Consider the following 16,206-nt stretch of genomic DNA (forward strand, 5'->3'; position numbering starts at 1 on the left):
TAACAGAGGAAGCCCTGGGAACCCTCAGCTGCGTCTCCAGGTGGGCTCTGTGGGGAGGCCTAGAGCAAAAGCAGGGACACAGATGACACGGATGCAATCCCCCCCCTCCCACCCTGTGCTGTGATGAGGAAACAGGGCATTGTGGTGTCCAGCCCCCTCCCCCCAAGCCAGTGCCTCTTCCAAAGTCTCAAGAGACTCTACTGGGTCATTCCTTGAAACCTCAAGGACAGAGAGTTCCTCCTAAGGGAACACATCTCTCTGGGTGGACAATTCTCCTGACTCAGGATCTGGAATCTTCTGGACGGTGCCCGTCCGCTCCCTGGGCTCACCCTACCCTGAAATGGAGTCAGGCAACCCAGGACCCACAGGGACCAGGACCCAGGCTGCCCAGGGCTCAGGGCCCATGCATCCTTTGGAGCCCAGTCAGGGTCCCTGGTGCAGCCCCAGCATCGCCTCCAGGGGGCGACATAGGGACACGCGGGCAACACACAGGGAATTAAAATGTGAAGCTGGCTTTGTTTAAGGAGGTAGAGGAGTCTGATTTCAGTCTCTTTCTCCAAGAGACCCTTCTGCGTCCCTCCCATGCGGCTGTTCTGTCCTGCCCACTCCTTCTAGGGGCCGAGGAGCACCCTGATCTGTCAGGGGTCCCTGTGCAGCCCCCACTCCTTGCCTGGCACCAGCCACGGGGGAGACAGGGTGACCACAGGAAAGTCCCTCAGACAGAGCACACGGGCTGCCCAGGACGCTCAGGAGCACACGGTCAGCCTCTCGGCCACAGTGCAGCCAGCAGACACGTAGAGGAAGGGTCTCCTTACGATCTTCCCTCGAGGATCAGGGAACCTCCCGCCACCGGACCTCCCCCCACCTCTTCTCTTCCCGGGACACACAGGAAACCGCCTGCACACCTGGAACCTGAGCTCCTGAGACACTTGGTCCCGGGTGTCGGTCCCTGGAAGCAGAGGCCGGGCTGGGGACACCCAGGGATGGAGAGTGGGTCCCTCACCAGTCATCACCCTGCCTGCCCTCTTCTCACCCTCAGAGCATTACTGTGACCTTGCTGCCAGGAGTCAATGCAACTTCCCCAGAGCATCTGAGAACACTGGGGGGACCCCGTGCCCCGCTGGGCTTCTCTGATACAGATGGAAAGAATCCCCTGGGTTTGGGGCCCCTGGGGCTCTGTGTGCGGTGCTGACAGACTGGAGGCCAGGACTCAGCAGAGGCCAACTCGGAGTAGGGAGGAGGCTCGTCCTCTGAGAGAACCAGGTCCCCGTCAGCCTGGCTATTCAAAGTGTGCCTGGCCCAGGACAACCAGCCTCACCTGAGAGCTTGTTAGATGCGGACTCTCAGGTCCCCACCACACTGCTGAGTCAGAATGTGCATTTTACAGGCTCTGCAGACCCTCTGTGGGTGCAGGAAAGAAGGAGGTGGCCCCACTCCCACATCCTGGGGTCTCAGCCTGGCTGGCCATCTGCTGAAGCAGCATTTCTAGGGGTCACCAGGGCATTCGCGATCTTTAGAAAGTTCCACAGGTGATTCCGATGCCCGGTGGGGGTAACATCCCTGTGACGAGAGTTCCTGGGGTAGCCCCTCGGGCTCCTGCTCTGAAGAGAAAAGCCACATGGGGAGGAGAGAGGGCTTCAGGGGGCTGACTGTGCGCCCCGACCCTGAGCTGCGGGGAGCGCCCAGGACACCAATGCCACAGGCTTGGGCTTGTCCACACAAGGGCATTGTGTGCGCACACCCATATGGTGGGAAATCTCAGCTGAAGAGGGAGAGGCCTCAGCAGTTCGCAGGGAACCCAAACGTAGACGAAATGAAAGGGGAAAGAGACCAGGAGGGCAGGAGTGAGGGGAAGGGAGGGGAGGGGAGGGGGAGGGACCGGGCAGAGACCCCGCCCCTGCCCACGTGACCCGGCCAAGCGCTCCTGCCCCCAGAGGCGGCTCAGCACAGAGGGAGGAAGGACCACAGAGCCAACTTGTCGTGACAGCGGTGCTCCTGAGCATTTCTGGAGCCGAAGCTCTCCTCACAGAGGGAAGGACAGAGCAGGCAGCAGGCGGCATGGAGCCCCCCTCGGCCCTTCCCCGAGGAGGGCGTGTTCCCTGGCAGGAGCTCCTGCTGGCAGGTGAGAGGGACGATCCCCTGGGTTAAGGGTGAAGGGAAGAGAGAGACTGGCTGCGGTCTCCCAGGGGAGGATGGGGCGCCGAGAGGGGACATGGGAAGAGGGCAGGGCACGGCAGGACAAGGGGTTCCCGGCTCAGCAACAGGAAAATCTCATGATCTGGAAGAGGCGAGCGAGCGACGTGCTGTGTCCCAAGTTACTCATCACTGAGGACTGAATTTTGGAAACGATGTGAGCAACCAGGGACCCTAAACGCTGCCCCTCCCACCAACCTGAGATATTGACAGATCAATGCTGGGCCCTGGGAACACTCATTCACTCATCCACAGGTATTTGCAGCCGGCCCCACCACTGGGGCACAACACAGATCAGAGTCCCTGCCCTCGCTGAGCACACTTCTCTGGGGAGGAAGACAGACAAGCAAAGACACAGAATGGGAGGTCGGGCATTGACAGACCATGAAGGGAACAGAGCGGGAAAGGTCAGAATGTGAAGACAGAGGAAGCACTGAAGTCGTGGTGGTCGTGCCGCTGACCTTGACCTGTAGGACACACACACACACACACACACACACACACACACACACGCGCGCGCGCTCACCCCTGGGCCCAAGGCTGAGCGATTAGGACCTGCTCAGTCTCCAGGGCCACATCTTTCCATCCCAATACATAGGCCAAATATTGATCCAGGTCTTCTGTCTTCCCTTCTAGTCTCACTCCTAACCTTCTGGAACACTCCCACCACTGCCCAAGTCACTATTGAATCGGTGCCGCCCAATGCTGCCGAAGGGAAGGACGTTCTTCTGCGTGTCCACAATCTGCCTGCCAATCTTATAGGCCTTGGCTGGTTCAAAGGGGCAACTATAGATCCCCGTAGGGAAATTGTATCATATGCAGCAGACTCACAAGAAATTACCCCAGGATTTGCACACAGCGGCAGAGAGACATTATATCACAACGGATCCCTGCTGTTCCAGAACATCAACCTGGAGGACACAGGATACTACACCCTACAAATCATAACGAGGAATGTTCGAGTTGAAAGAGTAATTGGACAGCTCCGTGTATATCGTGAGTAATTCGTCTGTCACCTCTGATGTCGGGTGGAGTGAATTCTACTTCGTACACACAGGATTGACAGGCCTGGACTGTGCCTCCCTTCCCTTCTGCATTTTGTTCCAAATGGTGTTTGAGCATTTAGTGCAGGACACACACAGTAGAGATGAATTTCCTAAGATTGCAACTCCTTTCCTGGAATCCAGACTCTACGACCATCTGAGAAAGACCATGCAGGTCACGGTCAAGGCCAGGCCCGAAGGGGCCCTGGGATCCTCACTAGAGCTCAGCCCAGAAGGCCCTTGCCCAGAACAGTGCCTTGGGGCTCCTGAGTCTCGTGACCCCGGGGACTCTGTGCCAGGGTGGGGTAGGGCTCCTGGGCAGGGCTGACAGGGAGCAATGATTTCCCAGCTGCCCGAGTCCTGAGCCTCTGAGCTGGTCGCCAGCCAGGGCTCAGTCTCCAGATCTACATCTGGAGAGAGGCATGGGCAGCACAGACATAAAAAGGCTCCAGTCCATTAGCCAACTGCTGTGTGGGACTTAGGAGACTCCAGAGGAGGGTCAGCACCCCCAGGGAGGAACAGAGCAGAGAGATGCTCTTGATGGCTCTTCCTCTCCCAAGAAGGAGGCCCAGGGAGGGAGCCTTGTCTTGTGGAGGCAAGAGTAAGAGAGGCCATTTGATTGGCCAGCCGCGATATACCATTTTAGGGCCAGGTATTTAAGGATGGTTAAAGGTTACTTCACAGGCATGGCAGGTGGAGATCATTTACCATTATTCCTGTTGTATTAGGGGGAAACTGAGGCCCAGGGAGGTATAGTCACTGAATCAGGGTCACACAGGCTGATGGGCTGATGGGCAGCACAGCCCCGTCCTCTCCTCCATCAGCGGGAAGGGTGCTGGTGTGGGCAGTGAGAGCAAATAGAGGCTCATTCTGTGATCACTCTCCAACTAATGACCCCCAGCAGCAACCTGAGTCAGCATGCCCCGGCCGCCCCTCAGGTGGCCCATCCTCACCTCCCTGCCGGGCTTGAAATCACTGAGTGTTTCCTGGTGTGTTGGTGTCGCTCCCACTGGGGTGGAATTGCCTTCTCCTTCTGACTCTGCACCTGAAACCAGCACAGGGTCCACGTGTAACCAACTCACTTGCTTTTGTTTAGGAGGGAAGGCGTGAGGGGCGCCTGGGTGGATCAGTTGGTTGAGTGTCCAACTTCGGCTCAGGTCCAGATCTGCTGAGATCAAGCTCTACATTGGGCTCCCTCCTGTCAGGGCAAAGCTTTTGGATCCTCTGTCCTCTCTCCTTCGATGCCCCTCCCACCCCTCTCTCTGTGTCTCTCTCTGTCTCTGTCTCTCAACAATAAATGAGCCCTAAAAAAATTATTTAAAAAAGAATAGGAGGGATGCAGTGAACAGTGTGGGTGCCTCTGTTGCTGGAGGAGGGCCAGGCCTCCTAGGATCCTGCACCAGGATGCCTTTCTGAAGAGATATGGTCATTCATTCGCTCATCACCCCTCCTTCCTGCTCATTCTCTGACTCTTTGCTTGATGTTGGACTCTGCTCTCCCATGTTTGGGATCACTGTCTCACGGCAGTCATTATCAAAGCCCCTTCAGGCCCTGGGCCCAAGTATTGAACTGACCTCTGGGCTTGCTTCTGGTGTCCCTGGGTGTCATTTCTGCTCAGATCCCCATCCCCTGGCCAAGCCATCAGGTCTGCGAAGAACCAGGAAAGGTGCCGTGTTGGGGGGTTGGGGGCTGTCTCTGACTCTGTCCCGCGTCTTCCACGACAAAACTCTGCTCTGTGATTGACATTTGAGAAACTTTGTGCTTGCTCTCAGACACACAGAACAGGGGGCTTTTCCTTCTGTGAGTCCTCAGATCCTCTTGCATTTGTCTTGAGATTCACAGATCTGCTTTATTCTTAAGGACTCGGGTTGGCAGACAGATGAGAGAAGGCAGCTCTGATTGAAGATGCCTTTGGAGGAATCACAGGTACCACACAGGGCAATGTTCTCTCTGTTGTCTACACAGCGGAGTTACCCAAACCCAACATCACAAGCAACAACTCGGACCCCGTGGAGAACGTGGATTCTGTAGTATTAACGTGTGAACCTCAGACTCAGAACACAAGCTACCTGTGGTCAGTAAACAGTAAGAGCCTCCCGGACAGCACCAGGCTGGAGCTGTCCCTGGACAACAGGACTCTCACTTTACATGGTGTCACAAGGAATGACACAGGACCTTACGAGTGTGAGACTTGGAACCTAGTCAGTGCCAGTCGTAGTGACCCGTTCACCCTGAATGTTCTCTGTGAGTAACTTGTATTCCTACCTGGCCCCGGGCTGCCAGCCCAAATCCACACTGCCAGAGGTCAGGCCACATCTGTCCTTCTGGGGTCTGAGTACCTGACTCTCACCTAGACCCCCAGGCTGGCCATGGCTTCTGACCCAACTTAGATGGACACTGTGGCCCCTATACACACCCAGATCTTCCTCTTCCCCTTCCCTTGGATTACATCACATGTGGCTTTATTCTGTTTGCTCCAGATGGCCTGGATGCCCCCACCATTTCCCCCTCAGACTCCTATTACCGTCCAGGGGCAAACCTCAGCCTCTCCTGCCACTCAGCCTCTAACCTGCCTGCACAGTATTCTTGGCTTATCAATGGGAGCCCCCAGCCATCCTCACAGGAGCTCTTTATCCCCAGCATCACTGTGAATGATACTGGATCCTATGCCTGCCTTGTTTATAACCCTGGCACTCGCCTCAATAAGTTCACGGTCAAGACTATCACAGTCTCTGGTAAGTGGATCCCTGAAGCATTTACATCAAGCACTGTGGTGGAGATCTTCCTGGTTTCCAGAAAAGAGCCTAGAAGAAGTTATTTTGCATTTGCTTGTGACTCAGATCTGTCCTTGAACTCTCCCATCACATGTCTGCAGATGCTTCCTCCCTGTGCTGTCTGATTTCTCATGGCAGATCTTGAGGTCTGAGATCTGAGATCTCCCAGTCCAGTCTGCAATGTGGGGAGGAGATTCTGTCAGCTCCCAAAAACCCCACACATATAAGGCGCCTTTGCAGGTGGGGAAAAAAGAAGGGTCCTCAGGGTCAAGTTGCTTTTTCTTGTTGTTGAATTGCAGAAGTGCTTTATATATTCTGGATATTAATCTCTTACCAGCTATGATTTGCAAATGTTTTCTTCCAGTCTGTGGGTGCCATCACTTTGTTGTTGTTGTTGGTGGTGGTGGTGGTGGTGGTTAGGGAACTTTAGTTGACACACAATGTAACACTAGTTTCATGTGCACAACATAGAGATTGGACAACTCTGTGTTATGCTATGCCTACCACAGTGTAGCTACCATCTGTCACCATGCAATGCTATTAAAATACCATTGACTAGGGGCACCTGGCTGGCTCAGTAGGTAGAGTATGTGACTCTTCATCTCGGGGTTGTGAGTTCATGCCCCACATTGGGTGTAGAGCTTATTTAATCTTAACAAAATCTTTAAAAAATTAAAATAATAAAATGCCATTGACTATATTTCCTATGCTGTCTATTTCCTTCCTGAGTCCTGTTTATTCCTTAAGTGCTACCATCACTTTCCTGATTGTGCCTTTTGGTGCACAGAAGTTTTCTATTTCAGTGCAATCCAGTTCATCTGTTTTTTCTTTTGTTGTCTTTGCTTTGGGTGTCATATCTAAGAAATCATTGGGAAATCCAGTTTCAATAAGCTTTTGCTTTATGTTTTCTTCTAAGACTTTCACAGTTTTGACTCTTACGTTTAGATGTTTGATCTGTTTTAAGTTAGTTTTTGTGCATGATGTAAGGTCAGGATCCAACTTCATTCATTTGCATGGGTATCCAGTGTTCCCAACACCATTTCTTGAATAGAAGTTTTTCTCCATTGAATGGTCATGACAACCGTACTGAAAATCATTGGACCATATGTATCAGGATTTGTATCTGGGGTGCCTGTTGTATCCCATCGGTCTCTATGTCTATCTATATAGCAGGCCCACATTATTTTGGTGACTGTAGCTTTGTAGTCAGGAAGTAGGAGTCCTCCAACTTTGTTCTTTTTCAAAATAATTTTGGCTATTTGAGGCCCCTGAGATTCCATGTGACTTTTTGGAAATTTCTATTTCTGCAAAATATTTCCTTAAGAATTTAACAGGGGGGGCACCTGACTGACTCAGTACAGTGGATCATGCGACTCTTGATCTCAGGGTTGTATGTCCAAGTCCCACGTTGGGTATAGAGATTCCTTAAAAATAAAATCTTAAAAGAAAAGCATTTGTTACGGATTACATTGAATCTGTGGATCTCTTTGGGTAGTATTGTCATCTTAACAATATTAAGTCTCATCATCCATGAACATGGGATGTCTTTCCCTTCATTTGTGTCTTCTGTAATTTCTTTCAGCAACGTTTTCTAGATTTCCATGTATACCCTGTTGCCTCATTCTTTCATTCCTAAGTATTTTATTCTTTTTAATGTTAATGTAAATGAATTTTTTTCTTGATTTTGGGAGGAAGGTATTTTTAGTGTATAGCAGCACAATTGATTTTTGCCTGTTGATTTTGTATCCTGCAAGTTTGTTGAAATTGTTTATTAGTTCGACAATTTTTGCAGAATCTTTGGAGTTTTGTGCATATAATTTCCATCATCTACAACCAGACCTCATTGTACTTACTCCTTTCCAATTTGATTGCATTCTATTGTTTTTCTCCTAATTATTTTGGCCTGGACTCCTTTCCTCTGTTGAACATGGGTGGTGAAAGAGGCATGTTTATGTACTATCTGATCTTAGAGGAAACACTTTCCGTGTTTCACCATAGAGTATGATGCTAGCTGGGGGTGTTTCCTATAAGGCCTTTATTCTGTTGCAATCATTTCCTTCTATTTATAAGGGTGCCAGTATTCTATATACAGTAACCGCTTCTTTACAGAAGTTTTTCACCATGGGATTCAATCCACAGTGGTGGAAGTAAAAGCCTTCTTCAGCCTGAGAAATCCTGTAGATTGATACTCTTTAATTCCTAAGGTGATGAAGACTGGGTGGGCTGCTCTCATTTCCTAATAAATTATAACCGTGCAAATACCTTCCCTACTTTACACAAAGCTGCTGGGGACACAGAGATAGAAGGCCTGCAAGCCTTCCTCCCCACCATATACGAAAAGGTATATAAGGAGTGAGGCTTGATCTATTAAAGTCATAGAAGTTCAAGAAAGGAATCACACAGGAGTCCATTGGAAAAATTCCACCTGCTGATGAGCATGCTGGACATGGGCTAAGAGGTGTGTGGTGCTGATACTACAGAGATGTCCAGGCAGACAAGGCAGATGACTGAGGGCCAGAGGGGGACCTGAAGGTCAGACGGGGAGGCACGGCCCCCTCCTTATAGATCGCCACCTGAACAAAGACACTCATTCTTCTGCAGACATCAGGGCCATCCTCTGGGGCACCTTTACAGAGCTCAGTGGGGCCCTCAGAGTGGCTGAGATCTTGGAAGAAGGAGCATGGCCCCAGGCCCCCTCTCATTCTGTCACCTCCTCTGTTTCTCCACAGAGCCAGTGTCCCAGCCCTCCATCAACATCAGCAACACCACAGCCACAGAACATAAGGACTCTGTGGTCCTGACCTGCTCCACAAATAACAAAAAGGGCTCCATCCGGTGGTTCTTCAATAGCCAGAGTCTAAAGCTCGTGGAGAGGATGAAGCTGTCCCCGGACAACAGCACCCTCACCATAAGCCCTGTCAGGGTGGAGGATGCCGGGAATTATCAGTGTGAGGTCTCCAACCGGGCCAGTTCCAACAGAAGTGACCCCATCAGCCTGGCTGTGAGCTGTGAGTGACCCTCGACCTCTCCCCCTTCCTCCCTTTATATTTCACGGGCAGGGGGTGTGTGTGAAATAGAATACAGGTCTGGGGGAGGTGGGAGCCTCCTTCACAGCCTCTACAGCAATGTGGATGAGATCCCCGGAATTAGACTAATCTTGTTAACATCTTGGTTCTGCTTTATACCAGCTGTGGGACCTCAGACAAGGCACTCAACCTCCAGAACCTAAGTTTCCTCCTCTGTAAAACTGGAAAGAAAGGCTGGCTCTTAGGGCTGTTCTGAGGGTTGTCACTATGAGGTTAATGAGATCTTAAATCCTGAGACAGCATCCTACACAGGTTCAAGGCTCAATCAAATTTAGCAGTTCTTGTTCTTTTGTCATTGATGTTGTTATTAGCCCTAATGTCCCGTGGAGCTGGGATTAAGTGTTGTCTCAACTCGGTCCAGTTCTGTGACCTTCACTACTTTACTGAAGCCCTTGACACTCTCAGACCGTAATTTGCACAGTGGGGTTGACACCTGGCCGCCTCATAGAAGCAGCAGATGAGATAGACACAAAGTATTTTCCATGTGCCTGGCCCAGCGCTGACCTCGAAAGCAGTCAGCTAGTGTTATTTTCACTAATCCGCGTTAAGTGGACAAGTAGGGGCCTCCCTCTAAGACCATCGATAGTGATGGAAAAGAAGAAATGGGGGAAGAGGCATAATGTTGAGGAAGAGAGAGGCATTAGGAGGAAAATGAACAGGATGTGGGCACTGGCCACAGTTTTGGGCAGAGGAGGGCAACATGAAGATTGAAGTCCAAGGTTTCACTATGAGGAGTAGAAACGACACAGCAGGGGACACCTGGGTGGCTCAGTTGGTTAAGCTGGCAATTCTTGTGGGTTTTTTAAAAGTTTTTTTAAGCTTATTTATTTATTTTGAGAGAGAGAGACAGAGAGACAGAGAGAGAGATGGAGTTAGGGAGATGCAGACAGAGAGGCAGAAAGAATCCCAAGCAAGCTCTGTACTATCAGCACAGCATCCAATGGGGGGCCAGAACCCATGACCCATGAGGTCATGGCCTGAGCCAAAGACACATACTTAACCAACTGAGCCACCCAAGAGCCCCAAGCATCCAACTCTTGATCTCAGCTCAGGTGATGATCCCATGGTTCGTGGGTTAGAGCCCCTCGTTGGGGCCTGCACTGAAAGCGGACACCCTGGTTGGGATTCTGTCTCTCGCTCTATCATGGCCCTCCCCCTTCTTGCTCTCTCTCTCTCTATCTCTCAATAATAAAAAAACTAAATGACACAGCAGCCAAGCGGGTTGGGATGCTGTAGGGATAACACACACCACCCAGACCTCAAAGGTCTTTCCTTCCTCCTTAACCAGGCCCTTCCCCCCGCCCCCAAGCCCGTCATGACTTCAGCAGATATGACTTGGGACTCATTCCTCCTCCCTTTTGCTTCTTATTTCAGATGGAAGAAGCCTCACGGGCCTCCCTGTGGGGACCAGTGTTGGCATTGCAATTGGGGTCCTGGTTGGGGTGGCACTCGTGGCCTCCCTGGGGTATCTCCTGCTCCATGTGAAGGCGGGAAGGTATGATGGCATTTCCCACACACGATCCTGTCCACCACCCCTCCCCCACCCCAGCGGACTCGCCAGCAGGCAGACGCCATCCTGACCCAGGATTCTGGGCTGGGTGTCCCAGACCTCCCAACTGCCCCCTGGATTTCTCCTCTGATCACACCGGGCTCCTTCCTCACCAGCTGCTGCCCAGGGCCCTTCCTCCACAGCTGCCTCTGTGCAAAATTAGGGACAATCACAGAACAGCCCCTCAGGGTTGTCCTGGTTCGCTCGGCAACCCTACAGCAGTGCTCGGTACTAAGTGCACGGAGACCGGTACCTCCCGTGGTTGTCAGTCCACATGCCCTGGGACGGGGATTTGCAGCCTCAGGACCGAGGGTGGTCCTGGCCAAGGTCACGCAAGGGAGAGTGGAAGACCCTGACAGGCCGGGTGGGGTCGACCCCCTAAGTGGCACATGTGGGAACCACGGCGCCTGATGTGTGACACTGCAGACCCTGGGCCCCGTCAGGTAGAGGTCCTGGGACGAAGCCCCTCGTCCAGGCAGATGGAGATAGAGCACGAGCCAATGTCAGTTTTCAGCGTCTTCTGGCCTGAGGACTCGAGGATCTGGCCACAGCAGGGGCACCGCATTCAGGGATCTGACATACCTGGGGCTCCCCAAGCGTCCTGCACACGCAGCTGGCCACCTTGACCCTTCCACTCACTCAGACCCTCATGTGTGATTCCTTTCCTGGGCCCTTGATCCCTTTTCGGGACACTTTCTCCTAGGTGTCCGTCCGCTGCCCAGCTTCCTCTCTGGTCCGAGGATACATGTGCTCTGAAGGCCTTTTTTTATCCCTCTCCTGGGCCCTTCCCCTCCTAAATACACTGGAGGAGAGATGTGGTCTCTAAGCCCTGCTTGGAATGAGGACCCTCCCTGTCCCCTGTTCTGACACCAGAGCTGTGACCTCTCCCTGCCCACCTCACGAATAAGCCTGATCTTTCCTAGGGCCAGTGGCCAACGTAATCACAGAGAGATGGGGCACCCAGCCTGCACCCCTGGTGAGTATCCCTTCAGCCCAGGCAGCACAGGGAGCCCCTCGACCTGCCCCCAATGCCCACTCCTGCCAGTCACACCCTGGGGCCTCTGACCACGTCCCTGAGGCTTCAGTACAGGGGACCTCAACTGGCCATACTCCCTGACCTATGGAATCTAGGTCACGGCTCAGCACCTCCCAGACCAGCACCAGTGGGTCTCCCTGTGGGAGGTGCTCCTTCCCTGGTTCTCCGAGAACCGATGACCCAGTACCTCCTGGGAGGGTGGACCCTGAGTGCTAATTCCTGTTTCTGTCCCCAGGTCATGGTCCAGTCAGCAGCTCCACATCCCCGGTAAGCCCACCCCCTCCCCACTGGGGTCTAGGTTGTGCGGGCGCAAGGCAGAGAACCAACGAATTCAACAGCACAGCACACACTCTGCTTCCCCCAGAGTAGCCAGGACAAGGCAGGGCCTGTTCTGCCCAGGAATCGGACCGTCTTCAGGGACAGGACCACTCCCCATCCTGTCCTGAGTCTCTCCTGCCACTCTGAGCTGGCCCAAGGGGAACCCTGGAGTCTGGCCAAGGACAGAGCACTGGGAACATCAGCCAGGGCTCCTGGGCTAATAGGAGTGGGGCAGGGAGTTCAGGAGAGACCGGTCTGGGTCTGGGGTGTGGGTCAACAGGCTTGGCGAAAGCTGCTCAAGAGGCAGAACGGGTCACCCCTGCAGAGAAATGACTCTCCCTCTGTCCACTGACACCCATTCTCTCTCCCTGTTCAGAACGCCCTACCCAGCCCAAGGACAGCTGTTCCCATCTATCAGGTGAGTGTGGGCAATGAATGTTCAGGTCCCCCAAGCCCAAGGGGGCTGAGGATCTGTCCCCAACCTGCCCTGCCCGTGCTTTCAGGTTTAGGACACAGCAGGGCAAAAGGGCACAGGGGCTAGTGGGAGGAAGGAGGAGCCTGGGGCAGAAACCTGCCACCCAGCCAGGTTCCCAGAGAGGTGGACGCAGGACCTGAAAGTCACCCAGACATGTTCTGAGAAGCTTGCGGGGTTCAGAGGCCTCTTTTTCTTTTACAGGAGTTACAACACCCTGACAGGAACATTTACTGCCAGATCAACTACAAAGGACAAGTGTCTTCTTAGTTTCCCCTCCCCCTGGGAGCTACTCCTTCCAGGGGCCTTCCTGAGACCCCAGACCCTGGGTGGGGTCAGGTGCCCCCGCCTGAGCCAGAGAACCAGCTCTAAGCCCAGAGGATATTCAGGGACATGGACCCAGGGTCCGGGCCTTCCTGATTTCTGGAAGCCGTGACAGGCTGCCACGAACCCCGGATGGGCCAGGACAAAGGCCCCCATGTCCCAGGAAGTGGGGTTTCCCAGGGAAAGTATCCCGGGCCCTGACCCACCAGGGACAGCATGAGGGGATCTGATTAAAGAGGACTCTTCCCCCTCCTTGGTCCTTTTTTGGTGAATGGTGATTTCTCTGAGCAGAAATTCACCTGAACTTCTGGGGCCCTTCTCTCCTGGGTCACTCAGGGAAATGTTCCCTCTGAGTTCACCAAGCCCCCACCTTAGTCCCCTGAGATAGAGGAGGGGCGAGGGGTGTTGACATGCTGGGACCACGTTAACTAGAAAAGGAGAGATCACCAGAGCTGTGGCCAAACTATGACAGCACTCAGCGGTCCTCACCCTGCTCAGGGACCAAGCTGGAGACACCTCCAGTGTTTGCACATGTGCACGGGGTTCTCAGGAGCACAGAACATGGGGCCTCTGATGACCACACGAGGAGGAGCTTGGAAGGAGCAGCCATGGGCAGGCACACATCCCAGGTGGGACCCCTTCATAGCCTTTTGGTGTCCTGAGCCCTTTGGTCCTCCTCACCCATCCCCGGTGGCCCTGACTGGTGGCCTTCACCAATAAACTTGCCCTGTCCCCAAATCCAGGATCCAGGGCACTGAGACCTGTCTGAAGGTTTCTCCAGCCTTCGGGATGTCCTTCCTGCTGGGGTGACATAAAGGCAGGTTGTCAGAGGAACGCCAGGGTTTGGGACCCAGAATTCATGCTCTGAGCATAGCCTTCCCGGACACTGCCCATGACGTCTAGCCCAGTACCTCCCAGCAGTGTCCACTTTTCTCCCTGAGCGGGATCTTATCTTGAAACACACCTCCTCCCCATAAATAAGCATGCAGGTCAGAGGCAGAGGGCTTTCCCCACCTAACTCACCCAGGCTCCCATGGTGTTGGGACAAAGTTCTCTTCCACCTGGTCCACAGGCCTCGTCCTACTGTCCCACCTGCAGCCTCCTCCACACACCTGGGCCAGTGGCTCTCAGTCCTTCCCTGAGGCCCCCGGTTGGGTGCCCATGTGGATTCGCTCGCGTCAAGGTGCCCTGTTCACACAAAAGCGGTCCAAGCACCAAGGCACCGCACCCACGTTTCACAGGTGGGTTTGCCATCACCCACTTGTTTCTTAGTCATGAGATGAGAGGTAAGAAAAACAAGCTGCAAAGTATCACGTCATTTTTAGCTCTGTGATGCTCCTATCGCAATGCACACTATGTTGGATTAGACAGGGTGATGCCTCTTGTTAGTTTCCTCTTGCTGCTCTAGCAAATTATTGTAAGCTTAGTGGTGGATGTCAACACAAATCAAGGTGCCCACCTGGCTGTCTCTTCTGGAGGCTTAGGAGGGAGTCTGTTTCCTTGTTTTTCAAGCTGTGCCGTTGGAGGCTGCCCACCTTCCATGGATGCGGCCCCTTCCTTCACCTTCAAAACCAGCAGTGCAACATATTGAAGTCTCTCTGTGTCCTGTTTCCACATCACCTCTCTCTGGTTCTGCCTCTCCTGCCTCCTTCTGTCACTCCCTCTCTCATGCCTGGGTGGCTCAGTCAGTTATGTGTTCAACTTCAGCTCAGGTCATGATATCACAAGTTTCAGCCCTGTGTCAGACTCTGTGCTGACAGCTAGGGAGCCTGGAGCCTGCTTTGGATTCTGTGTCTTTCTTTCCCTGCCTCTCTCCCTCTCTCTCTCTCTCAAACTAAGCCCTGGGCATAGTTGGGGGACATCAGCACCTTGGACAGTGTCTCAACCTGGGGCTGAAGAAGCTGCCCATGTCTATTCTCTGTAAGAAAGATGTAATGAGGGGCGCCTGGATGGCTCTGTTGATTGACCTCGGCTCAGATCATGTTCTCAGGGTTTGTGAGCCCAAGCTCACGTGGGGTCTCTGCTGTCAGTGCGGAGCCCACTTCAGATCCTCTTTCGCCCTCTCTCTCTCCCCCTACCCCGTGCTCTCTCCCTATCTCTCTCTCTCTCAAAAATAATACAAACATTTAAAAAAGTAGTAATAGAGGCTCCTGGGTTCCTCAGTCGGTTAAGCGTCCGACTTCAGCTCGGGTCATGGTCTCACAGTCCATGAGTTTGAGCCCCGCTTCAGGCTCTGTGCTGACAGCTCAGAACCTGGAGCCTGTTTCAGATTCTGTGTCTCCCTCCGTCTCTGACCCTCCCCCGTTCATGCTCTGTCTCTCTCTGTCTCAAAAATAAATAAACGTTAAAAAATTTTAAAAAATTTTAAGTGTACAATTCAATGGTTTCTAGTATATAATTCACAGAATTGTTCAACTATCAGCAGAATCAATTGTGAACTATTTTTATACTTTACAGCCATTAGCAGTCATGCCCTCTTTCCCCAGATGCCCACAGTCTTAGGCAACCACTAATCTACTTCCTGTCTCTACATCCATCTCTGGGATTCAATGGGCAGTCTATGGTGAGCAGAATAATGTCCTCCCAAAGATATCCAAATCCTGATTCCTGGAGCCTGTAAATATACTACATTACATGGCAAAGGGGAATTAATGTCACCAATGGAATTAAGGTTGTTAATCTGCTGCCCTTAAAAAAAATGGACACTATCCTCGATTATCTGGGATGGGCCTGACGTCGTCATGAGTCCTTAAATGTGAAAGAAGAAGACAGAAAGATCAATGTCAGAGTGAGCTGATGTGAGAAAAACTTGGTCAATTGTTCTGGACTTTGAAGATGGAAGGAGGCCACAAATGAAGCAGTTATCAGCAGACTCCAGAAAGTGGTAAAGGCAAGAAAACTGATCCACCCCTAGAACCCGGAGAAAGGAATGTGGCCCTGCCAATATCTTTATTTTAGCCCAGCAAGATCCATGCCAGACTTCCGACCTCCAGAATTGTAAGGTAACAAATGTGTTGTTTTAAGCCACTGTGCTTCTGGTAATTTGTTACAACAGTAATAGGTCACTAATATAGATGTCATATTAGTTTACATTTTTGCATTAATATTAAATTTGGGGGGCTTGATAATAGGACTGTGGATGTGTAGGAGGAAGTCCTGGTTCTGATGAGATACGGGCTGAGGTAGTTAGGGTGAAGTATTAGGGTATCTATAACTTTCAAATGATTCATCAAAAAATCATATATATATATATATGTGTGTGTGTGTGTGTATATATATATATATATATATAATAAAAATGTGTGGGTACACATGTGCACATATTTACATCTATACATCTTACTGTGCCTAATTTATAAATTAAACTTAATTTGGGTATGTATGCATAGGAAAAAACATAGTATACATAAG

The 16,206-nt window shown here is 52.0% G+C and overlaps 1 protein-coding gene across 1 annotated transcript; it reads left to right on the forward strand.

Annotated features, from left to right (window-relative positions):
• The first annotated feature begins 1,875 nt into the window (after positions 1–1,875).
• LOC122493958 (carcinoembryonic antigen-related cell adhesion molecule 6-like) lies at positions 1,876–13,559 on the forward strand. Its single transcript, XM_043598733.1, has 10 exons — positions 1,876–2,122; positions 2,830–3,189; positions 5,202–5,480; positions 5,717–5,971; positions 8,740–9,018; positions 10,471–10,591; positions 11,569–11,621; positions 11,917–11,948; positions 12,376–12,417; positions 12,676–13,559. The coding sequence occupies exons 1-10, from the start codon at positions 2,059–2,061 to the stop codon at positions 12,739–12,741; spliced, it is 1,551 nt and encodes a 516-aa protein (XP_043454668.1). The 5' UTR covers positions 1,876–2,058; the 3' UTR covers positions 12,742–13,559.
• Positions 13,560–16,206: the final 2,647 nt, after the last annotated feature.

Source organism: Prionailurus bengalensis, chromosome E2 (genome assembly GCF_016509475.1).
Source record: "Prionailurus bengalensis isolate Pbe53 chromosome E2, Fcat_Pben_1.1_paternal_pri, whole genome shotgun sequence".
NCBI lineage: Eukaryota > Metazoa > Chordata > Mammalia > Carnivora > Felidae > Prionailurus > Prionailurus bengalensis.

Excerpts from the sequence above, each read along its gene's own strand:
- LOC122493958 (XM_043598733.1), top strand. The coding sequence starts at position 2,059 with ATGGAGCCCCCCTCGGCCCTTCCCCGAGGAGGGCGTGTTCCCTGGCAG. Across the intron at positions 5,972-8,739 it reads CAAGACTATCACAGTCTCTG|AGCCAGTGTCCCAGCCCTCC; the intron begins GTAAGTGGATCC and ends GTTTCTCCACAG. Across the intron at positions 11,622-11,916 it reads GCACCCAGCCTGCACCCCTG|GTCATGGTCCAGTCAGCAGC; the intron begins GTGAGTATCCCT and ends TTCTGTCCCCAG.